Source organism: Monodelphis domestica, chromosome 7 (assembly GCF_027887165.1).
Source record: "Monodelphis domestica isolate mMonDom1 chromosome 7, mMonDom1.pri, whole genome shotgun sequence".
NCBI lineage: Eukaryota > Metazoa > Chordata > Mammalia > Didelphimorphia > Didelphidae > Monodelphis > Monodelphis domestica.
The window spans coordinates 188,174,958-188,201,855 of NC_077233.1; the positions used below are offsets into that span (position 1 = coordinate 188,174,958).

Genomic DNA, 26,898 nt, shown 5'->3' on the forward strand with positions numbered 1-26,898 from the left:
ACCTAGCAGAGTGACAAATTGGATAGTAAAGGAAAATAATAAATGTTGGAGGGAATGTGGCAAAACTGGGACACTAATGCCTTGTTGATGGAGTGTTGAATTGATCCAACCATTTTGGAAGGTATTTTGGAATTATGACCAAAGGGTTTTAAAAGAATGCATACCCTTTGATCCAGCAATGCTACTAGTAGGTTTGTATCCCAAAGAGATAAGAAAAAAAGGGGAAAGGATCTGTTTGTACAAAAATACTTATAGCTGCGGTTTTTTTGTGGTAGCAAAAAATTGGAAAATATGGGGATGTTCTTCAATTGGGGAATGGCTGAACAAATTGTAGCATATAATGGTGATAGAATACTATTGTGCTATAAGGAATGATGAATTGATGGGTTTCCATAAGAACTGGAAAGACCTACTTGAACTGATGCAGAGTGAAACAAGCAAAACCAGGAGATAATAAATATACAGTAACTGAAACATTGTGGGACAATCAAATGTAATGGACTTTGCTACTAAGAGCAATGCAATGAGCAGGACAATGCTGAGGAACTTTTGAGAAAGAATGCTATCCACATCTAGAAAAAGAAAAAGAAATGTGGGAGTAGCAATCCAGAAGAAAATATTATCTTGTTTATATGGGTATATGATTTGGGGTTTTGGTTTTAAAAGATTACTCTATTACAAAAATGAATAATATAGAAATAGGGTTTGGGTGATAATATATGCAGAACCCAATGGAATAGCTTGTCAACTCTGGGAGTGTAGAGGGAAGAGGGGAGGGAGACAATAAGAATCATGTAACCAGGGAAATCTGGGTAACTCAGTGGATTGAGCAGCAGGCCTAGAGATGGGAGGTCCTGGGTTGGAATCTGGTCTTAGCCACTGCCTGACTATGTGACCTTGGACACTTAAGTGACTTAACCCCCATTGCCTAGACCTTACTGTTCTTCTACCTTAGAATCAATACACAGTATTGATTCCAAGGCAAAAGATAAGGGCTGATTTGTTTGTTTGTTTGTTTTTAATCATGTAATCACAGAAAAAGAAATTAAAAAATAAAATCTAAAAAAATAAATAATTAAGTTAAATATATGCCCTTCCTTATGGTCTTAAGTTTTACATTTCCTGTATTTATTTATTTTTTTGAGGCCCTTACCTTCTATATTAGAATCAATATTATGTATTGGTTCCAAGGCACAAGAGCTGTAAGGGCTAGGCTATGGGGGTTAAGTGACTTGCCCAGGCTCACACTGACAGGAAGTGTCTGAGGTCAAATTTGAACCTAAGACATCCTGTCTCTAAGCCTGGCTGTAAATCCACTGAGCCACCCAGCTGCACCCTACATTTCCTTTAAAACTAAGTTAAACAATAATTAATAAAACCAAGTTTAAAAAACATGGAGTTTTTAATGAAAACGCCTTTAAGTCATCCCTAAACTAATGCCATAAAAGCTCTTCTCTTCTATAAATAACTAAAGCACTCTGGTCCATCATACAACCTAGCACTAGATGATATTCCCTTGTGTTACTGCTTGTGTGTTTCATTGTCATCATAATTAGTCTCACTAACAGTGTCGTCCCTTTAGGGAAGTCATTGCCTCTTCTATTCATATCTCCAAGAGGACCAAGCACTGCTTACCACACATTGGGCACTTAAATACTTGCTCACTGACTATTTTCTTGGCTGAGTAGGATCACAATGTCATAAACACTTGGAGGACTTGCTACATGGTTGTGACGTCACTCAACTCAACAGAATTGGGAAGTAAAGTGCACTAGGAAAAGATATGTACTCCAGAAGTATATCTGGTTGAATGCAGCTGAGGAACAGAGTTATTTATATCTCCTACTATGCCACTACTGTCATAATTAGAGCCCAGGAAAATTCTTCTTGAATAAAACTGAAAGGCTCATTAGTCAAGTTTATCTCTGTCATCAGGTTCATCATAATTTTTTCTAAGGAATTTTCTGAAGTGCCAAGCAAGCCAAATGCATATAATTGTATGTTTATTTGCATTTGGTATATGTATATATATATATATATATATATATATATATATATATATATATATATATATATATGTGTGTGTGTGTGTGATATGACCAGCACCCCAAAGATCACAGTAATTCACAGGCACTATAGTATTATCAGTTGGTCAATGGATATAAAATAATCATTATTAAACTTAAAGGTTCCCTTCATTTTTAATCACAGGAAAATGTGATAGTAAAGAATATGAAATGTATATTCAAAAATATCTTGCATTAACATATAGCTAGCTCCAGACAAGAATTTCAAAGATTACATAATATTTTCATTTTCTACCTAATTAAGTGTAGAGATTTCACTATTTCAATACCTTTTAAAAGGAGGAAGGGGAAATAACTCTATACAGACACTGGCTATTGAGTGACTATCTCCTTAAATATGCTTTGCTTAAAAAAGTAATTTACATGCATGAGAAAGAAAATACTGCTGTTCTTTTGTATTCAATACATAAAGAGCCATAATTATGAAAGATAATCTATAGGCAATTACATTATACATATATACACAAATTTAAATTTCATTTACACACACACACACACACACACACACACACACACACACATCATGGGACCTTAGAATAGAAAGGAACTTTAAAAATCTAATCTGACTTTCAGCTTACAGATAAGAAAAGTGAAGGCCAAAAAGATAAAGATTTTCCTCTGATCATACAGCTAGCTAGTTAATAGTAGTTACCATTTAGTCTTTTTTCAGTCCTGTTGACATGGGCATCGTACCCCCAGAAGCTCAGGCAAACCATTATCAGGAAAATTCTTTTGCTCCCTTACATCCTCGTGACTCCTATCCTAAAACATCCAATGACCCCTATAGGACCCTGACATGATTGTCCTCCTTTGATCCTCCTTTAGATTAAGCTAAACAAAGAGATGCACCTCCAGGATACACCTCAATTCTATCAGGCTACATCTCAGACATCTGCCTGTCCCCTAAAACTAAGGAATCTTTCATGAGGGTCACTCCCTATGTCGCCAGGCAGACCCCAGTCAGATGACAAATCCCCCCACGGAATGCCTGAGTGGCTACCACTCTAGAGTCACGTCCACACTATGACACAGCATTTATTGTAAGAGTATAAAATCCCCAGAATTGATGGGTTCTGGGAGCAGCTTCCCATCTTGCTGCACCTATACTATCCTCCTTGCCAGAATCAATATTACTTCCTAAATTAATAAATTTCTCTTTTTATTTTTAAGCTAAGTTTTGGAGTCTTGCATTCTTGCAGAAAGGTATCCTTCCCAAACCCAAGGGGTGCACCTCTTTACCCCCACAACACTGTCTGACTCTTCATGATCCTGTTTGGGGTTTTCTTGGCAATCATTCTGGAGTGGCTTGCCATTTCTTTTCCAGCTTATTTTTAAATGAAGAAACCAAGGTAAATGGAATAAATGGCTTGCCCAGGGTCATATAACTAGTGTCTGAGGCCAGATTTGAACTAAGGCTATACAGACTTCAGGACTGAGACTCTATCTCTAGTGCCACCTAGATGGTATATTTAATGGCAGAGCATTCTTGAAATCTAGGACTCTTCTAGTGTTCATTCCACTATACTATGTTGTCTCCCATTCCTATTCCTTATGATCATGAGAGGAAAAAGTCAATGATTTGAATACCTACTTATATATTGCATATTGTATATCCTGTAATCAAATCTAATTATTTACCTAACACCCAATCAGGAAGATCAATTTATGAAATTACTTTTCTGTAGGAGATCGTAACTTATAACTAAAAAGGTTCTGAGAGTTCACTTAATTTAATTTCATTTTACCGATAAGGAAATTGAGATGTTAAGTGACTTGCCCAAGGTCACACAAGTAATAAGATGAACTCTATCAGAACTGATTTGGCCTAGTAAAGCTAGATATTCAGTCTCCAGAGCCAGTTCCCCCCATACGCACTTTTTAAAAAACTACATCACATACCACATAGCCTTGGCAATGATAAGTGATGTTCATAATATGACCAAAAGATAATACAAGTCTCTGAAGCGATTTCTTTTTTTTTTTTAACCCTTACCTTCTGTCTTGGAACTGTTTACTGTTTATTAGTTCCAAGACAGAAGAGTGGTAAGGGCTAGGCAATGGGGGTTAAGTGACTTGCCCAGGGTCACACAGCTGGGAAGTGTCTGAGGCCAAATTTGAACCTAGGACCTCCCATCTCTAGGCCTGACTCTCAATCCACTGAGCTACCCAGCTGCCCCCTCTGAAGCGATTTCTGAATCACAAATAGAAAAAACTATGGTAAATAAGGTTTCATGCTAATTACATTTCAGTATTATCATAATTTTTTTAAAATGGCAACCTATGAATGTTCCATATAATAGAGCACTTCAGTTTCTAAATATTCTCGACAAATGTGTATTTGCTCTTATACTTAAAAGTCTTTTCCCCTCTTAACACTGAATAATTAAATCATAAACTAATGTCTTATGTGTAAACAGATTAAGTTTTTGGTCATGTTACAGAGGTTCAGAGGCATTATTCCATAAAAAGTTTCTAACTAAGCATATTTTATAGCCACATATAATAGCTATTTATTTGTTCTCCCCTCCTTTATCTTCCTTCTTCAAAGCACATTATTTCCTTTTGGGCTCATTTTTTTTATATCTTCTTAGAGCTAAGGACTTGGCAATAAGGGTCAGAATTTGAACCTTGAAATCTCTAAAGCATAACAGTTTTCTCTGAGTTTCTGGTTCTATGAAATAACATCAATTCAAGTAATTACTGATATTTTAAGACACATAGGTACATGCAAACACACCACTTCAAATTCTGTTTGCAAAGTGCTTCATAAACATTATCATATTTGATCCTCAAAATAACCCTGTGATAGTAATGAAATTATCAACCTCAGTTTAAAAATGACAAACTAGTTCAGAGAAGTTAAATTGTTTATCTAATAAGTAACAAAGCATGGATTCAAATCCAAATCATAGGACTCTAAGCCCAGTATATTTTTCACTATATTGCTATTGGAATTATACCCATCTCAGCTCTAGTCACTGATGAGTATTTTAACATCCCAGTCAAAGTACCTAAAGCTTCAACACAGTTCTATATTATGGCATCATGTGCATGAAAAAATGTTTATGATTTTCATTTGCATTGAATTTCCATATGTGCAGATATATAGAATTCCTTCTTAGAGAAAGATTGTATTTTTTTTTCTTTTAACTGATTGTATCACTAAAGAGCCTTGCCCTTCATCAGACTGTGTATTTTAATTCATACTTTGATTCCTTCATCAATACCCTAGATCTTTCACATTCATAAAAATAAAAGTACAGGAAGACTTGCCAGTGCCTCCCTTGTTCACTTTGCCTTTATTATATTCAAATCAAAATCCCAAATTTGAGTTGGCATGTTGAAGTATGGGATTCATTCAATATTCTGGAAAGTAGGTTTGAATCTTTCTACTTTGAACAAATTATTTTTTGGAATTAACTACAAAACTTCCTTATAATAAACTCTAGGGAACAAGTGGTTTTTTTTTATCATTATTCAATTGGAGAAGAGTCATCTTTTTCTAAAATTTTCATTTAACCTTACTTAATTTGACATTCTTCTAGGCTATCATAAATATAACTAAGGTGAGATAGAAAAGAAGAAGACATTTTTTCTTCCCTTTATTCCACTTTTTTCTTTTTTGCATTTTTCCTTCATTCATAACAGACAACAAATAAACAACTAAATGAACTAATTATGACTCAAGGGAACTCCTAAGGGAAATAAAGGGTAAAAGTAGGAAGAATGACCAAGAGTCAAGAGTGGGACCATAATAAAAGAATTTTTTTAATTGTTCTTTTTTTTTTCAAAAAGAAGGAAACCTCTAACTAATATAAAGCATTAAAAAAAAGTTTAATGCTTTACAAAGATTATCTCATTTGGTATTTCCCATAACTCTTTGAGGTAACTGACAAATATTATTAATCTCATTTTATGAAGAAGAGGAAACTGGGCTTCACCAAATGAGGCACAAATCATTCTGTTCAAACAACTAAAACTCTTTCATATATAACAAGCTTTATACTTAAGATCTTCTAATTATCTTAATTGACAGAAAGGATGAAACCGCATACCTGTACTCTCCATGCCCCCTCCCCTCAGTTAAACAATATGTCCTTAGTCCAAATTCTGAAATGCTCTCTAGTGACATGGGGAGATTCAAATACTGATTTTTTAATGCTTTCCTCAGGGCCTTATATTAAATAGTCTCAGAAAACATAATTAAAAAGATAATAAAATAATAGAATAACATTAAGTGATATTTGAGGATCAAGTTAGAAAATGTTTTTAAGGCATTTTACTAATGTTAAAATGTTTTTAGAATGTCAGTTTTCATTATAATGGACATCAAAAGTGACTCAAATTGTCATCTTAAGAGTATAGATAAAAATTGTAAAATGGTCAATATGATTTTGCTAACCACCTTTAATGGGTATATTAATGCTGACAGAACTTTGGTCATCCCAGAAGATACCTTAATTACTTTTAGAAAATTAAAATATTCGGGAGAAATTATTTTCACTCAATACATCTACATTGGAAAAAGATTGTATAAACCTTCAAAAATACTTTTATAGTTAACAGTTTTAAGAGATCATCACACACTAACATAAACAACAATAAACTAAAATTGATAGTCAATGATAAAAAAATTGCAGACATTATGCGTCTTTTAACAGTTGGAATTTTTTTATATTTAACCCTATTGTTTCTCTATATAGCCCACCTATGACATAAATAATAAAAAATGCTCAATTTTGAGACATTAATATTTCAATTATAACAACTAAGGTATTGATGTATACATCCATTGGTTTATGGTCTGTGAGAATTATTATATACCATGCTTCTAAAAAAATATTGACTTCTACTGTCTTTGATCAATATTTAACTTCTGATCAAGATATCTTAACATTTACTCTCAAAGGAAGGCAATATTTCCCTTGCTTAACAACTGCCTTTGGTAGTGGTGATTAATAATAGAAAAGTTTAAGCCAATAAGAAAATCTTGGGTTCAAGCAAGCACATAGGAGATGATGTACATAAAATTTTTTGAGCTTTGAAAAAAATGTTGAAAATATTATGTAAGAGCAAATTATCATTAGAAGTCAGAACAGATTATAACATTTGAGAAACAGTTCATATCAGAAAGTCATGTGAATTTAAAGGTTGCTGGCAAGAGCTGGCATAGCTAGAATAAGGAAAAGCAGCTCTAGCTGCTAGGAAAGGGGGTAAAAATGTCTAAGATGATGAAGGAAGAAAAGATAATTGTCAGAAAAAGCACTGAGGAAAAGGCCATGAGTAAGACTTTTGCTTGGCAATGGTCTTGGTTTTTTGGTTGGCTTTTCTGTCAGAACACAGAGAATGAGATCATTATGAATGAACAAACATAGTACAACTGAAATTCTTTAGTCTTCCTATATGTCAATGTGGTTCAAAACTTGAGCAATAGATTAGGAATCAAAGAATTTTAGTGTAAATAAACAAATTCTGCTATCTATGCCTTATATGATCTTGGGCAAATCAAACTTCTCACTTCTGTTAGTTCCAGTTTCATCATCTGTAAAATGAAGGTTGGCATAGATCCATGATAGTAAACCTATGGCACACATGCCAGAGATGGCACAAATAGACCTCTCTGTGGGCATGCATGCCAAGGACTCAATGCCCCAAGGACCCAGTGCGCCCATCCCTGCAACACAGAATTCCCCAGAGTTCTTAACTAGAAAGCTGGAGGAAGGCACAGTTCGGTTGCTCCCTTCCTCCTCTCCCCAATAGGAATTAGTAAGCAGCTCTCTTCAAGACATCATCCCCCTTGTTGGATAAGATTGCCCTACCCCATTCAGAATACAAAGGCCTCTTCATTACCTTTGGCCTGGGTGAGAGATAAACAACTTATGTCTTTACTATCAGAAGCAACCAGAGTCTTTACTATACAAAGTATGTTTGGGATTTAGGGAAGTTAGCCTCTTCCCTGTTCTATAACCCCTTCTCAGTTTCTTTCACAGCAACCCTTGGCCATTTTAGTATATTCAATTTGCATTCAAAGGAGTGCCTGCCTGAGGGAAAACACAACAGTGGCCTGTCCTGTATCCAGATTAAAACCTGACTTCAGTCCTTGACTATTGGCTAAAAGGTTAATTCGGTGGATACCTACTTCAGGAAGGCTTAACCGTGATGGAATGAATGTGTCAGGATGATGTCATTTAACCTGAAGATTATATTTTCCTATGAATAAGGGGTTTTCTTGTAACCTGGGGCTTTTTTTTTCTGGTCACCTTTTTCTCTGTTTCTCAATAAGATTAAGTATTGCATTTGAAATGGCTTCTGGTTCCTTGAATATTGGCTAAAGAGAGTATACTTTGAAATTTTCAAAGTCCCCTCAATTTCCATTTTGGAGAGGAGTTGGGTTTGAGGGGATCATAGCTCATATAACTCTAGAGGGGCACAGAGTAAAGTACTTGTTCTCCCCCTCTTCCTACTGACTACATCCCCCACCCCACTACCCAGTAGTCCAATGGGAGTGCTTCCTCCCTTCCCTGGGTGGAGTAAGAGAGGGAAGCAGGGCAAACTCAGCATTCAGTGGGGGGGAGGAGCACAGAATGTACTGGGGGACAGGGGACACAGCACTTGGTCTGGGTCCTGGGATGGGGGCAGGGTCTGGCACTCCATCTCTAAAAGATTATCTATTTCTGGCCTAGATTATCTCTGAATCCACTTCTAGCTATAAACTTAATGAAGTAACTAATGCCAATTTGATTTGTTTGGTTTTTGAAAACTTTCAAACACAAAATGACCATAATGCTTTGCTTCAAAATTTATACAAAAAGGCAATTCATACCTCAGACAGTATAAAAAAAATTGTTGGTAAGTCATCGGGGACCATATATTTTCCCATTAATTTTAAAAGCCTTTAACATTGAATGCAGAAAGATTTTTGAAGACAAAAAGGTAATATTTTAGCATGTAAGTCCAGTTTTCTTCAGAAAGGGAAAATAATTCCTACATATTATACAGAAAATAATTGTGCTGTTAATGTATAACACATTTCACTTACAGAAGAGCTGAATTTAAAAGACTCATTTTCAGTAGCATTAATTTCAATTTCTGAAAATAAGAGAACTAGTTTTAAAAAATGGGCTTTGTGAGGAAAAAGTCTGAAAGGTTTTGTAGGACTTTACTATATGACTTTACAGTACTGAAATATGGGTTTGAAACTTCCTCCAGTTAATTCAATCATGTACCAACTTACATAGTCCCAAATTAAAGAGATATTTTTCATCCAAAGCAGGGCAAAAAGTTACCTGTATTAAGTAGAGTTGTTTGTGAATTGGGATTTTTTTTAAGGTTTTATTTAAAAAATACTTTTTAAAAGTACTTGTCACAGAAAGTGAAAGGCTGACAGTTTGCCCTAGCAGAGCTTGAAATGGAAGGTGTGAGTCATAGCAAGTAGGCCTGAGGAAATGGGGTATATTCAGCCTTTTGCTTCACCGGATCTTGAATCAACTTTTACCTTCATCAACAGAAGCCACTGAAAGCAAGAAAACCGATGGAGTGAAATCAGTCACAGAGGAAGTTACAAGGGGTTGTTTTTTCAAACAACAAAATGAAAGCAGACATGGAAAAGTTGGCAAAAAAAGTTCTTAACTTGATGAGAAGAGTTGGGATTTAAAGAGATTCAAAATTATCCTTTTTTCCGAAAGCACACAATAAGTAGAAAGAGAGCTCCATAGTCCTAGTATACATTTGACAAGGAGGTTGAAGATACAGTGAGAAAAGTAAAGCCTCAATTGTCATTCAGGTATTCTAAAAATAGATTATATTGATCAAAATCTACTGCCATTTATGGTAGGGAAAAAATGGTTAGGGAGAGAACTAAATAGCTTTCATTTTAGTCTTTGCATCTGCTCTTATAGAGTAACATCCAGACCACATCATTACTCGTCCTTCATTGTTATTTTTTTCATTTTAGATGTGGGCACTATCAGATTATACCTCTGACAAGGATTCACCATGTGCAGTGTCTCACAAGACAACTAAATGGCCCAGAAATAATTATGGAGAGAGGAGGAAATCAATGCTTAAAAAAGTGAAACACACCACCAAAATGGATAAAGTTCAATTTTTTTCTCTTTACATAGCTATTATTTCAAAGGAATTTAATGGCAATATCCTATAATTAATTTATTAAATAATAAATGAGACTACAATCTCAAAAAAGCAATCTAAACTTCCAAATTCTAGAATATGTACCACTTTCAAAATCCAACAATTTCAAGCTAAAGAAAGCCTCTAATTTTAAAAAGAAAATACCAAACTCAGCCTCTGTTGAAAACAGAGAAATACACATTCCTAAATAAGCACATTCTGAATTTGACCACAGAATAGTCATAGATTATGTAAAGTCAATAATTAACTCTCAGAAACCACAAATTTAGATAAAACAATGCTTCAAGAGCAGTTAGGGATGAGCTGTAAATTCATATCATAATATTGCTAGGAGAGTAGAAGAATAAAATTAATAATAGCTAACATTTATATAGCATCTCTCTATTTCTGGCATTATGCTAAGTAATTTTTACAAATATTATCTTGGGTGCTTAGACTTAGTCAAGTTAGGCGGCTTGGACATGTTAATAAACCCCAAGAATGTCAGTTAGTAAATTAGCATTTATTAAGTGACTCTTATGTGTCAAGCACTATGCTAAGCACTGGGAATATAAAAAAAGGCAAAAGGCAGTCCCTGCCCTTGAGGAGCTCATAATCTAATGGCAGAAACAATAAATAAACAAAAATGTACAGGATAAAGAGGAACTAATTAATAGAAGGAAGGCACTAGATCTAAGGAGGGTTAGAAAAGACTTCCTGGAGAAGTGCGACTATGATGAGGACATGAAGGAACCTAGGGAAGCTTGGATGCAAAGACAAAGAAAGAGAACATTCCAGGCCCAGGGGATAGATTGCTAGAGATGGAGTGCCTTGCTGTGGAAGAACAAAGAGGCCAGGATCACTGGAATGAAAAGTTTATGAAATGCAGTAAGTTGTAATAAGTCTTGAAAGGTAGGCATGGTTGAGGTAAACTGGGGAATAGATTATAAACGGCTTTAAATGCCAAAGTTAGGCCTTTGTATTTGATGCTGGAGGTGATAGGGAGGCTCTGGGTTTTACTGAGCAGAGGGATGGTTTGGTAAGGTCTTCACTTTAAGAAAATCACTTTGGCAACTGAAAGGAAGATGGACTTGAATATAGAAGACTTAAGTTAGGCAGACCCACCAGCAGGTTACTAAAATAATGAAAGTATGAGGTAATGAGGGTTTACACCAGGTTGGTAGCAGTGTCAGAGAGAAGGGGACATATCTGAGTACTGTGGAAACATTAGTAAGCACAGTAACTAATAAGAAGAAACACAGGTCATATTAAAGGAAGTTACCCCCCCCAAAAAAAAGAGGGTATGGGGACAGAAATTAGCAGAAGTAAACAAGAAGTAAAGATTTTCTGAGCTCACATCCCTACCCTGATGATTATCATTTGTGTGATATTAGGCAAATTACTTAAACCCTATGAAATTGTTTTTTCCATGAAAAAAATAAGAATTTTAGATCAGATGGTCTGTAAGAGACCTCCCAAGATCTAAAATAATTATCCTTCATAGGAATTAAAAGGAAGTGCTAATTCCTTCCTATCCAGGAATTCCTAATTCCTTCCTATCCAGGAATTCCTAACCTATAGTTTAAGATTTAGCTAAAGAGGACAACTCTCAGATGATACTGTCTTTTAACAAGGGGGAAAAAAAAGAAAGAAAAATACTGTCCATAACAGAAGATGGAACAATATACCTTTCAGAGAAATAGAGCAAAACAAAGGAAAAGCACAAACATTGAATCACACTTGTACTATACCTCAAATGAGAATCTCTTAGGGGGAAAATTGAATCTATTTAATAAACTTAAGCAATTATTTGAATTGCTAAAAGTAAGTGCAGTGTTTTGTGCAACAGTCTCTCCACCCTCTCCACTTTTACTTCACAGCCATCGATGCCTTCCATCTAGGTTCTGGCTTCATAGAACAGTGAAGTCAATCAGAAAGGCCTCAATATTTTTTCTTCTCCAGAGAATTGACAACCAAAGGCCAAGCTTAAGCTAAAGCACTCAAAGAAACACTGTGCTAAGTAATACCCATTTGATATGGGGATATGCGCTCCCCCTAGACACCCCAAAACCCCAGATTATGTCCCAAGTCAGAGAGTACATCAAAGACTCATTTTTCCTTGCATTCCAGCAGTGCTAAGGAAGGTGACTTTGAGCTAAGAGAAAGATCCCTTCTGGCCTCTCCCCTCATGCTTGATGAGCAAACATAGGTACCTCCCAGCTTACTCCTGATAAGCTCTATTTTATATCCCCATATCTAATTATCTTCTAAACTGGACAGTTCACCCTCTTTTGACATTGAGGCATAAGACATAACACATGACCCATCTCAGGTTCCAGAGACCCAGTAACATGCCATCATCATCCTATCTCTAGTCACATAGGCCCCCTTGTGGAAACGATATATAAAGCCCAAAACATGTCTCCTCTAGTATAGCGGTAGTCTCTTGGTGACCGAGAATGACGATTGTCTTTGTGCATTATCATCTATTGATGTACCCTCATGTGGCTTTGAAGTCCAAAGGCTGAGGTGCACAGTTTGTGGCACATGGGGCATGGGACGCCATTTGTTACGGGAGGTGCGGTTGTGGCCTGGTGTCGGCGTTCACGCGCAGTGGCAAGATGTCGACGTCGCTCATCTTCAAAGGTGGTGGCGGCATGGTGAATGTGGGTTCGCCAGCTGCTTCTGTCAGAGGCAGCGAGTTCTAGTTGCTGTAAACCTTAAAATTCCTTAGACTTATAAATGTTGGAAATTTCACCATTGGGAAATTTTATACTTGGAAAATTTCTTACTGATAGTCTATTGGAATGTGAACCCCATTGGCATGGGAGGTTCCTCCTCCTCCCTTCTTAAGATTACTTTAGGACAGAAACCCTTTGCTGAACAATGGAAAGGACTTTGACCTATGCTTAAGCATAGAACAGGAATTTCTTTGAGTCATGATTGATTTTAGAATTGATACAATGGAGATACTTGGAATCAATCTCCACCCTACTCAGTCCTAACAGGATTGAGTAAGGGCTGCAGCCTAGATCAAAATTTAATTATTCCAATCTCTACCCTACTCAGGTTAACAGGATTTAGGAAGGGCTGTAGCAAAGGATCAAAGATTTAATTATTTGAAAATATGGCCTTCAACAGACATGTGCAAAGCCAGAGACCTCTGGGCGGTCCTGGGTTAAGCTAGAGCCTCCATTGGCACAGGGAAATTGATGGACAGTGATTGGAGATGTGAGAACTGAGGAGAGGGAACTTGGATGGTTTCCTTAAAGAGAGAGGGGTCTGAAGACTCAGGGTGGTGGTTGAGGAGTTTGTCTGAGTGGTTGGAGTGTGCTCTGAGAAGCTTGCTCTGAAGGAAGCTGAAGGTGGGGGCCTCTGAGACTGTTTCTCCATTTTGGACACGTGAGTGAAAGGGACTGATCTCTTTTCTTTGCCCCAGCTATCTAAGGGCTCGGGCCTTTTGGCCCAGCCTAAACAGAAGGGGTATTTAAGCCCTATTCCCTTCTCTCCCCTTTCTCTTTCCCTCTCTCTCTCTCTCTAATTCCTTTCTTCCTCCTGTTTGTAATTAAACTCTATAAAAGGTTGACGGCTGACTTGAGTTTTCATTTAGGAATTACATAGCTGAATTCCTTGGCGACCTTAAATTTATATATATCAGTCTTTAAAGTGATTTCCATGTCACATTGCCTTGGTGTAATGCCAGCCCACTTCAAGTTGGACTTTAGCTGATCCTTGAATCTTTTCTTTGGCCGGCCTTGTTTCCTGAGTCCAGCTGACAGTTCACCATAGAACACCTGTCTTGGTATTCGCTGTGGGTCCATGCGGATGGCGTGTCCAGACCATAGGGGCTGGGTTTGGAGGACCATGACTTCGATGCTGTGGATTTGGCTCTGTCGAGGACTTCCTGGTTGGTGATTCGGTCCTGCCATTGGATCCTCATGATTGACAGGAGGGAGCTTTGGTGGAATTGCTCCAGCTGTTTCATGTGCTTCCAGTACAGTGTCCATGTCTCACAACCATACAGGAGCGAGCTGAGGACCGCTGCGTTGTACACTTTGAGCTTCGTCGCAGTGCTTACACCTCTGCATTGGAGGACTTTGCAGAGCAGCCACCCGAGTGCCTGGCTGGCCTTTTGGATCCTGGCATTGATCTCATGGTCTAGGGACCCATCATTGGCGATGGTGCTGCCCAGGTACTTGAAAGTGTTGACATTAGAAAGCTGCGTGCCATCAATTGTAATGCACAGCTGTTTCGTTGGCCTCCCTGGTGCAGGTTGGAACAGCACCTCTGTTTTGCTGAGGCTGATAGTCAGGCCAAACAGTTTTGTTGCGGTGGAGAACCTGTCCACAATGGTTTGAAGATGTCTCCTCTAGAGGATGTCTCCTCTAGGAGGCAGCATTCTAACCTCTCTGCCTCCCTCAGCAATCTCATTTGACTTAACCATCTGACTTACTTTCAAATTAATAAATCTCTTTAATTTTTAAGATAGCTTTTGGAGTCTGTCATTCTTTTTTTTAATTTCATTTAATTGATTAATTAAGAAAATTTTTCCATAGTTATATGATTCATGTTCTTTCCCTCTTCTCCTCCCACCCCTCTCTTGCTCAATTCCACTGGGTTTTACATGTGTCATTGATCAAGACCTATTTCCATATTATTGATATTTGCACTAGAATGTTCATTTAGAGTCTATATCCCCAGTCATATCCCCATTGACTCAGGAGCCTGTCATTCTTGACAAAGGCAACCTGTCCAGATTCAGGGTTTTACCTTGAAGCTCTCCTACAACACATTTGTTTACCAGAACTTGGTTTCTGTTTTTACATATCTTGTTTTTCCTTTTGTTCTCCAGTATGTATTCTTTTATCATCTTAAAAATAACCAAATTCATTTGAGGATTTTTATCATATGTGTATGTTTTTAATAACCTTGAAATGTTCTTAAAACTAATGAGTTATATTACAATATATAGAGGAGGAGAAAAACTGCTTCAAATGATACTTATGGATTCAGAAACCAAAAACCCCTCCTTCAAGAAACTGAGGAACCAAAGAGCATGTTGAATTATATTAAAAGCTTTAAAAGGAACTCATTTGGGGGGGCATGGTTTTATAATAGAGAAGTAGCTAAGTGGAACAAATAACCTGTTGCCTATTGCTTGTAAAGCTATTAAAGATATAGGCATAACTTATAAATTAACAACATTTCCTACAAAAAGTATAATATTTCTCTGATATCAACAATTGAAGTGAAAGAACAAAGACTCAAAATGTACACTAGAGGTTAAGTGGTCCAATACCTGGGGGCTGAATTAAGATAGGAACTTGGTTGTGAAAGATGGCGAAGATTATATATGATTTAAGAGAAAGCTTGGTAATGTTTGTGAAAAACCTTTTCCCAAGGAAAATATACTAACAGTCAAGAAACTTCAACACAGACCTCTCATTCTGTTGTAATGTTCTCAAAGTTCTACATCAAATCCATTGAGCTATAAAGTATATGAAACGGAACTCAAAGATCAATTGATATAATAGTCTTATTTTCCATACTGAGAAACTGAGGCCTACTGAGGAGAAATGTCTTAGGACATGAAATCACACAGAGGCGGGAGTAAAAATGGGCTTCTGACTTTCAAGTCCAATATTCTTTTCCTTAAAATATGTTGCTAGTCTTAATAATTTGGTAAGATGAATGGTTTTGGCTTCTTTAAGTGATTTCAGTAAGTCAATAAGCCTCCTCATGAGATTAGAAGCTCCTTAAGACCAAGGAGTGTCTTTTGCTCTTTTATGTATTGCCAGAGCTTAGCACAGTGCCTGGAACATAGAAGACACTTAATAAAAATGTTTATTGATTAATTGAATGAATTAACATTTGTTAAAAGAAAAAACAAACTACTATGTATCAGGCACAGTGCCGAGTGGTGAGAATACACTGAAAGGCAAAAGATAGTCCTTGCCCTGGAGATATTTTCTAATAATTTTCAAATTTATTTCACAAAAAATATCAAACTATTAAAATCATGGTTCCACACCCCTAATAATCAAATATTAAGGGATATTTCTAAAACAGCAGGCACACTTAAAGACATAGACTCATAGAATTTTAGGGCTGAAAGGATCCTTAGAAATCATATAATCCATCTCCCTCCTCGTATACATGAAGAACAAAAGACTGCAGAAATTAAGTTATCTAAGGCCATACAGTTGGCTGGTGATAGGCACAAAATTAGAAGCAAGTATTATCTTTCAGTCTACTTTTCTTTCTACCATATGTAACTCTCCATAATTTCACAAAGAATAACTTAAGTCACATATTAAATTTTATATTTTAAAAAATTTTTTCAACAAAATTTTATTGGTATTAGCTCTTAAAACTTATGGGCAAAACATTTTTAAGAGTCAAAAATCTCTGAATTTCATGATGAACAAAATTTTCACAATTCATAAATGACTAAGATTTGGAAATTGACTCAAATGGTGTACATATGTCAGAGAGGCAAACACATGCACAGAGGAAGATAAACATTTTTCATTCCTATACATTTTATGTTTAACATGACATATATAGTAGCATTTATAATCTTATAGGTATAATACACGACTAAGTGAAAAATATACAAAACAACAGGTGTAAGGTAAACATTGAGGTATAAAAAATTACTGAGCATTGTCCCAATTGAAGGTATAAAATGAATAACAAACTCTGAAATCAGATCTCAAAGACTTCCAAAGGCAGTGAAAATTAGAGGACTTCCATCCATCTTGATATCCACATAGGATAATCATGACTTAGCTAGATCTCACAAGCTATTTCTACTACCACTGCACAATGCTTTTCACAATGTGAAAAGTGCTTAATAATTTCGTTTCACTAAGTAGAAGTAATTACAAAGGGACCAGATTTTAACCAATAAAAAACATATTACCATAGTGTATATAATGGGAACCTTGGGAAACACTGACAATGATTGAATTATAAATCATGATAAATAATGAGAGGAAATGTCTGGAATTAGATGACAAGTACCGTATTCTCTGGAGAGGGAAGATTTCAGAGCGTCAACTACAGGATAAGCAGGAACCCATACTCCCAAGATTCTACCTTGAAAAGTTAGATTAAGAGAAACTTAAGGTTCTCAAAAACAAAATTCTAACTACACAAAACCAAAGTTTTTGAATAAGAAAAAGTAATTATCTAAAGACACCAAATGTCACAAGTGCAGAATTCATTGACAAACTAAGACTTTTAAAAGTTTTGCATGGAATATAGAAGCAATGATTGAAAGAGGGAAGGGAAAAGAAATTAAAAGAACAATAATCTAAGAGAGTTCTTTGGATTGGGGAATGGTTGAACAAAATGTAGTATATAAATATAATGGAAAATAATTGTGCCATAAGAAATAGCAAAGGAGACAATTTCAGAAAATCCTAGCAGTACAAGCTGATGCAGAATGAAGTATGCAAAACCAGAAAAACAAATTATAAAAAGAAAACAACATTAAAACAATTTTGAAATATTTTAAGAACTCTGATGAACCATGTTTCCAGAGGACCTATATGGCAAAACATATTATAAAATCCTCACCAAGAGATCATGGAAATAAGATGTAGAAAAAGACATGCATTTTCATGGCAGGACCATTATGGGATTCATTTGTTTGACTATGTTTTCTTGTTACAAGACTTTTTTCCTATTAACTTTTGACTTTTAATTCAGTGGGGCAGGGGTTCTCGAGATTGGGGGAAAGTGATGCTTAAAAAGAGCGTAGGATGAAACTAACTTTTTATTAATGGGAAGAAAAGAACAGAAGGAAGCACAGACAAGGAGGAGCATTCTAAAAGTAACAAGTAAAATGTATTTAGTTACACACATGCCAATTTAAAGGTTCATCTTTTTGTTGTTTTTCCTGAAGAAGTATTCCTTTTAAGTTCAAGATTTTAAAAATTCAAACAAAAATAAAAACAAAACAAATATGTACTGTAGAAATGGTAAATGTTCTGAATACAGAGAAGCATGGGAACTAAATGAATTGATACAGACTAAAGTAAGCAGTTGCTGTTCCTAACCCACAAGTTCCATGTATGCCTTTGTCCTCTCAGTTCCCCATTCTAAGAATGATCTCTCTTCCAACCTCTGACTCAGACTCCTGGGCTTTCATTAAGACTCAAATGAAGGGCCAACTTCTCCAGGAGTCCTCTCCTGCACTCCTCTCTGCTCTGTTGTAGCTGATGCCAACCCTTCCAAAGTAACCACCTATCTACTCTGCATTTATCTAATGTTCTGGTTTAGATGTATTATCTCTCCTATTAGAAAGGTAAGCTCCTTGAAGGCAGGAACTGTTTTTGCTTTTCCTTTATATCCTCAGTCCTTGGTACAGAGTCTAGCACATAATGATGAGCACATAATAAGTGCTCATTAATTGATTTAATTTGCTTAACTTCATTACCATCCTCTCTCTTTCTTAAAGCCTGCTTCCCATGTACCCTGCTTCTGACCTTTACACTGGCCCTTCCTCCTTTTGGGAGGGTATCCTATCTGATTGGGAGCAAAAATTAAACAGTAATTTTTCACTGAGGCCCAGTACATGAGGCACTAGTGACCTGAGTCCAATTCATCCATATCACTTCTCACATTTAACCATTTTATACATTTATCAAGTATGCTTTAAGAGCAGAGCTCCATCCAGAAGAGACAGTGCCTCTCATATTCTACCCTATAATCCCTTCTCTATCATAACAAGGTAACTCTTCCTAGGAGCATGGAAGAGAGGCTTTGACAGAAGCCACTCTCTGCCTCAAAGAGGAAAGAAATTATAAAAAGGGCTCAAAATAGTGCAAGCCTGAAAAGCTGAATCCCAGCCACTATAATTATAAGTATTTTTATCTATTTCCCAAAAAAAGAGAACTAGATCATTTTCCAAGTGTCCCTCTGAGGGCATTCATCTATTCTTGCTCAAGAAATGAAATCCAGACATACCACCAAAAATAAGGCCTTTAACAGCACTGATATCCCTACAGACACCAGAATTCACCATGGATAATACAAACCAAAACCATGTTTCCTATCAACATCAACAGGTAATCAAATCAAAAAAGGGGCTAATGCCAGAAGTCAATGAATTCATAATATACATTCATAGCCTAAAGGTCTGTAGCCTATTGATCTGCCATGTTCACTATTTGATTACCAGGTCCAGACCAAGAGTAGTTTTCTTTTTCTCTATATAAGTATCTGCAAAAGTGTTGCAAATTCAAATACATGCTTCCTGACTACTGACATACACACAAGAGAAAACAGATATGAAAATGCAAAATAATAGCCAGTTCCTTTCACCTGTGCTGGATAATATAGTATATCATGCATCAAATAAAACCTTACCTAGAGGTTAGAAAACTCTTTTTTTAATTTAATTTTTGTTTATTGTCTTGAATTAAGAAAGTGATATAGAAAAATGTTAATGATACAGTTTAAAATTAAAAGTATATTGATTAGAACCCCAAGACTCTCTCTCCCAGCATCACACTTTCATTTTCACGTTATGTCCTTGTTTTGGAGATAAGGTTTTGTGTGGCCCACCCTCATGCTCTTTTCTCCTGATCACGGCTAGGAAAGTGGGTTTACGAAGCCTTTTACTTTTGTCCTTGCTAGAAAATGTTAGTATCATTGCAAAACTGTAATATTTATTCCATTTATTGGCCCACCTATGCAAAAATTTAAAAATCATAGTGTTAACCTCATTGCTTTTTTTAATACAAATTGCAATAAATATACAAAAAGAATAATCCCTTGCCAGAAATGTACTAAACCATGTATCTTACATTAATGGGGTGCCATGGTGAAGAATGAATACTGTTCTAGTATGGGGGAGGACAACAGATAAGCTGCACTGAGACAGAACCACTTACTGAAGTGGTTCACCCCATAGTTCTATAAAATAAATATTAATTTAAGCTAAGATGGCCCTCTTTTAAAATGTATAATGGTGATGAAAATAAAATAATTATTTCTAAAAGGCCTTAAGGTTACCAAGTACTATAAATACATCATATTTCATACAAGCCTCATAGCATCATTATTCTCATATAGTAGATGAGTATAATGAGACTCTAAGGAATTAGGGGATTTGCTCAACGTTACAATAAAAAGAAGTGGTTGAGTTTAGACACAGCCCAAACCTCCTGGTTCTAATTTTAGTACTTTCTGTACCATACAATATCTGTCTACCAAATACTCCCTAGAAGGGTTACAATCATTTCCACTTCTGTGTGAAGGGCTGCCACCTGAGAATCAATCAATACTAGAATGGATTCAGCTTACCTAAGGCTTACTAAGGAGGACAAAAGTCCAGGAGGTTTGCCTCCTGGAAAACCCCATACCATACACATTCAAATAATGAAAATAAAGAACTTTGTGTCCTCTGGTGTATCTGGTGAGTGGGAAATAGGTAACTAATCCCTAAAGAGAAGAGCTGGTAAACCTTCTATCACATTTTCCATAATTACTAGACACTCTGTTCCCTGCTGCCCCCAACACTAAATTACTTCTGCCATCACTTCTAATCTCTTTCACTTTATTCTCACTTCTGTCCACTTTTACTTTTGTTTCTCTCTTCTGAATTTTTCCAGGTTTTTAGGCAAAAAAAGGTGGCTTGTCAAGAATGCCAAAAAACCAAGAAACGTTCCTTTCTGATCAGCAAACTGACTATTGTAAAAATGGAGATTTGAACTCTTGACTCCATTTTCCAGGAGTCCTTGCTCACTTCCCAAAATGCCTTGTAACTTCACCTGGGCCCAGAGTGAGATGGGATATTTAACCTGCCTGTAAAGGCTTTTGGGCCTCTTTCCTACTTCTGCTTCTGAGCAGAGGCATCTCTTTCATTATGTAGATGAGGTTGTTTAGGCCTCTCTGGGCCCAGACACGTGCTTTTCTTATTCTGTATTTTCTTTAATCCTTAACCTTAAATTTCTGTATTTTCTTTAATCCTTAACCTTAAATAAACCTCATAAAAATATAATACTCCTTGCAGAGAGAAACTAATTTCTACCTGACTCAGTTTCCCCTAAATTTTAAACTTTACACTATTCAATGTTTATTATTAGGCATACTCTTCAAGACTAGGTTTTTTCCACAGCAATTTTCATTGTCTCTTGGCAGCAAAGCAGCAACCCATAATCCTAGAACATCAAAGATGGATGTGGATTTGTCTTTTTTTTTTTCTATAGGGGAATAGGCAATATGGTGTACTTCTGGTTTCATGGTTAACAGTTTCAAAAACTGGATTTCAAACTTAGTCAAAATTTAAGAATATTTAAATTAAAATATTTAGATTATATATTCATATGAACCCTATCCAAATTAAAATGGATCATTTGCAAATAATTCAAATTTAGAATTATTTTAACAGTCATTTAAAATAAAATATTTCCAATTATTTTGCTTTTCTGATACATACAAAACTAAATCAATACTTGGCATGTGTTTAAGCAGTTTGTTGGGTCAATCGACCAATTAATAAAATTATACGAGGGCAATAAAAAAGTTGCTAGAAAGTATTAAAGAAAGCTGTTAGAAGTTTCACTAAAAAAAGTCCTGGGTTAATGCAATGGAAATGTTGTTTATATACAAAATATCACTGACAAAACTTTTTCAAAAACTAAAATAGTGAAAAAAGTAATTTGGGTAGTAAATGCCATTTTATGAGTAAACTTATGAGTAAATTTGTAAGAATATCAAGATTCTCTTGGCTCCTTTACTAGTCTAGAAGTGTCACTTCCAAATGATCACCAAGTTGGGAGATCCTATTCTGGAAGGATAAAAACAACACATAGCCACCAGTAACTAACCCCAAGATCATCACTATCATTCAGAATTTCTATGTCACATCATTTGCAAATTAAAAAAAAAAAACTTCCAATCAAATTATATATTCTGGAAAATTCCTTAACACTTAAAAAAATTCTCTCAGGAATAAGGACTGAACTCTCCATCATTACTTATTCCCTACAGCATATCAGAAAAGTATCTTTCCTACTAATCAAAGCTAAGAAAATGAAGGCATTATAGACAAGCAAGACAACTCTGAAAGTGAGCATGGTAAATTTATTCTATTCTTAAAAAGAAATACAAGTTCTATGCAATGAAGATTCATATTTTCCTGTACAATCTTTTGTTGTTCTACAATATACATGGAAATGCTCATTTAATTCAATGCTTAAATTAAGAATAAAAATTAAATTAAATTAAAAGTTTTAAAAAATGAAGGCTCAGAAAAATGAATGAGGAAACTTGTTAATTGTGATAAAAGAATGAAAGTTTCAAATCATATTAGAACTCATTTCCTAGAAAGTCCAGTTAATACATCAATTAATATTGTGCACTATTTCTTAAGTCATCGTTTTCCTCCAGGGTCCCTCCCAGATTCAGGCAAAGTAGATCCTAGAGCCAAAAACCCAAACAGCAAGCCCTTTCAAAATCACCACCACCACTAGTTCCACATTTTCAAAGGTAACCATCCATACTCTCAGCCACCTTTCACCATAAGATTATTTGTTCTGGAGACTCAGACCTCCAACAATCTTACCTCTATGAGCTTTCTTTCATAGGAGCTTGCTAGTTCCTCACTGACTTCAACAGGCTTTTGCTCAGGGACCGTAACCTCTCCATCAATGTTCCAAAGGTTTGGCACAACTTTAGAAAAAGAAAGACATTGCATGAATATTTTAGCATTACTAGGAAATTATACTCTCAGTAAAACATTTTATCTCTTAACAAACTGCTTCTCTAGAGAGAGTGCTCTTTTTAAAATCACAATTGCTAATTACTATAAGAGCAAATTTTTTCACGCAAGTACAATAATATGAATGACAATCTGTAAAAAATATTGTGTTGTCATGAGGACAAATGCAAGAAATCCTGGGCATAAACTTTACACCACTTGTTTTCCCCAGTGAAAAATATCTATCACCTTAACAACTTGACATATATATATACATATACATATGTATATGCATATATATATTCACTTTTATCCTTTAATCTCATGAATGTTCCCAATCCATGATCAAAAAAGTTATCCATTGATGTGATTACTACATATGATAAGCCCTTTGCCTGTTAAGAAAAAAAAAAGGAGTATGCAAAACAGTAAGGGGAAGGAAGATAAATTTTATACAGAGCTATTGAGAAATGGCATTAAACCATAAAAACCTCAAAATGAAAACTTCTAGAATTGCTATTTTTTAAATAAAGACTGAAAAATATAATGAAAATAATTTCAACTGTTTAATCACATTCTCCCAAGTTGCATTTTGAAAACAGCTTCTACTTTAAAAGAAACTATCAGTAATAAGAGTAAATGCAAATAATATGTTTTATAATTTCAAAACAAATCTAATATGCTTCATCTCACTCTATCCTCACAAGTGTCCTGTCGTCTACATTTTACAGATGAAGAAACAGAGGCCCCAAGCCTGGTGAACTGTCTTAATTCATAGGAAAAGGTTGCTCAGCTCTTCTGATTCCAAGTCAGAGGATTCTGCTAATCAGAGGACTTAGATCTAGAAAGGAAATAAAAGATAATCTGACCCAAATCCTTTTGTTAATGAAAAAAGGCCCAGAGAGATTAAGTCAACACCAAACTTCTGAACAGCATTAGCTATCCCTGATCCATCTCTTTTCCCATCTTCCATTCACTTCTCAAGCCTTATCAAACTGGTTTCTATTACTACAATTCAGCTAATACTATTCTCTTCTCACCATTACTCTATCCTCATTCTAACCAAATGCTCTGGAGTTTTTACACTGCTGACTACCCACTACCCACTCTTTCTGGGTAACTCTTCCCTCCCATGGGTTTTCTGACAATGCTTTCTCTTTGTTCCCTTTCTGATTTGTCTAAAATTTCCACCTAAGTATCATCTGTTAGATTATTATGCTCTAAGACTGATCATTTACCAAGTCTCTACCCTCAATCATTATTATCTTTTCTACATATATCCTTTCTTCCTTAGTGATCTTTTTTTTTTAATTTATTTATTGAGTCAATTTAGAACATTATTCCTTGCTTATAAGAATCACATTATTTCCCTCCCTCCCCTACCCCCATCCTTCCCATAGCTGACATGCAGTTTTACTGGGTATTACATGTGTCTTTTTTGATCAAAACGTATTTCCATGCTGTTGGTGTTTGCATTAGGATGTTCATTTAGAGTCTACATCCCCTCAACCCATGTATTAAAGCACTTGTTTTTCTTCTGTGTTTCTATTCCCACAGTTTTTCATCTAATTGTGGATAGTGGTTTTTCTCGTAGATCCCTCCAAGTTTTTCAGGATCACCGCATTGCCACTAATGGAGAAGTCCATTACATTCGATACTAACACAGCGTATAAGTCTCTGTGTACAATGTTCTCCTGGTTCTGCTCCTCTTGCTCTGCATCACTTCCTGGAGGTTGTTCCAGTCTCCATGGAACTCCTCCACTTTATTATTCCTTTTAGCACAATACTATTCCATCACCAACATATACCACAATTTGCTCAGCCATTCCCCAATTGATGGGCATCCCCTCGTTTTCCAGTTTTTGGCCACCACAAAGAGCACAGCTATGAATATTTTTGTACAAGTCTTTTTGTCCATTATCTCAGCAGTGCTATGGCTGGATCAAAGGGTAGATATTCTTTTGTCGCCCTTTGGGCATAGTTCCAAATTGCCCTCCAGAATGGTTGGATTAATTCACAACTCCACTAGCAATGCATTAATGTCCAGACTTTGCCACACCCCCTCCAGCATTCATTACTTTCCTTTGCTGTCATGTTAGCCAATCTGCTAGGTGTGAGGTGAGACCTCAGAGTTGTTTTGATTTGCATTTCTCTGATTACAAGAGATTGAGAACATTTTTTCATGTGCTTATTAATACTTTTGATTTCTTTATCTGAAAATTGCCTATTCATGTCCCTTGTCCATTTATCAATTGGAGAGTGGCTTGATTTTTTGTACAATTGCTTTATCTCTTTACAAATTTGAGTAATTAGACCTTTGTCAGAGGTTATTGTTATGAAGATTGTTTCCTAATTGGTTGCTTCCCTTCTAATTTTGGTTAAATTGGTTTTGTTTGTACAAAAACTTTTTAATTTGATCAAATTAATCAAAATTATTTGTTTTACATTTTGTGACTTTTTCTAAGTCTTGCATGGTTTTAAAGTCTTTCCTTTCCCAAAGATCTGGCATGTATACTATTCTGTGTTCACCTAATTTGCTTATAGAGTCCTTCTTTATGTTCAAGTCATTCACCTATTCTGAATTTATCTTGGTGTAGGGTGTGAGATGTTGATCCAAACCTAATCTCTCCCATACTGTCTTCCAATTTTCCCAGCAGTTTTTTTTATCAAATAGTGGATTTTGGTCCCAAAAGCTGAGATCTTTGGGCTTATCATAGACTGTCTTGCTGAGATCACTTACCCCAAGTCTATTCCACTGATCCTCCTTTCTGTCTCTTAGCCAGTACCAAATTGTTTTCATGACCACTGCTTTGTAGTATAGTTTGAGATCTGGGACTGCAAGGCCTCTTTCCTTTGCATTTTTTTCATGATTTCCCTGGGTATCCTTGATCTTTTGTTCTTCCAAATGAACTTTGTTATGGCTTTTTTTCTAATTCAGTAAAAAAGTTTTTTGGTAGTTCAATGGGTATGGCACTAAATAAGTAAATTAATTTGGGTAGGATTGTCATTTTTATTATGTTGGCTCATCCTACTCATTCCCTTAGTGATCTTAACAACCTTCATGGATTTAATTATTATCTCCATGCAAAAGACTCCTCAAATCAGCATGCCTACCAAAACTCTCTCCTAACCTCCAATTTTGAATTGGAATTTCTCCATCAGAACATTAAATAATACTCTCAAAATTAACATATCTAAAAACATTTTCTCAAAAACTAATCCTTCCTCAAAATATACCTAATTCTATGGAGGTTACTACCATCCTGAGAGTTACCTGCAAATCTCAACTTCAGTCATCCTTGACTCTTCTTTCTTTTTTTATTTGCCCATATTCGAACAGTTGCCAAATTAGATCAATTTCTACCTTTACGCCTCTCAGATGGGCCCCATTGCTGACATTATATAGCTGCTATCCTATTGCAAGTGTTTGTGAGTACATTATTATAACAGGCCTCCTTGTTTCTAGTTTCTTCCCTCCCTAATTCAGGCACCACAAATCAATCAATCAATGAACCAACAAGCATTTATTAAGAATCTATTATAGGGGGACAGCTCAGTAGCACAGTGGATAGTGTGAGGCCAGAGTCAGGAGGATCTAGATTCAAATTTAGCCTCAAACATGTCCTAGCTTTGTGACCCTGGGCAAGTCAATTAACCCCACTTGCCTAATCCTTATCACTTGTCTGTCTTAGAATTAATACTAGGAGAGAAGGTAAGGGTTTAAAAAGGTGGGGGAGGGGGGCAGGTAGTTATACTGAAGAGTGAATAAAGCTGCCAGATATTTCTAAAACACATATCACTTTCATGATGAAAAATCTTTCAGTGGTTCCCTATCAAACCTTAGGTCAGGTATTATAACACTTCCACAATATGGATTCCACCTACATTCATATTCTTCCACTTCACACACCTCTAAAGTACTTTAGTTAATTAATTTATTTAACTTTTCTTTACTTTAATCCAGTA

At 35.8% G+C, this 26,898-nt stretch overlaps 1 protein-coding gene across 4 annotated transcripts in view; it reads right to left on the reverse strand.

The window, feature by feature from the left end:
- Positions 1-26,898, reverse strand: part of SNX29 (sorting nexin 29) — an 825,026-nt gene that overhangs the window by 422,363 nt on the left and 375,765 nt on the right. For all 4 annotated transcript variants that reach the window (XM_056806180.1, XM_056806179.1, XM_056806182.1 and 1 more), the window contains one exon: positions 22,798-22,904. In XM_056806180.1, coding sequence (XP_056662158.1) covers positions 22,798-22,904 — 107 coding nt within the window. The remainder of the gene's footprint in view (positions 1-22,797; positions 22,905-26,898) is intronic.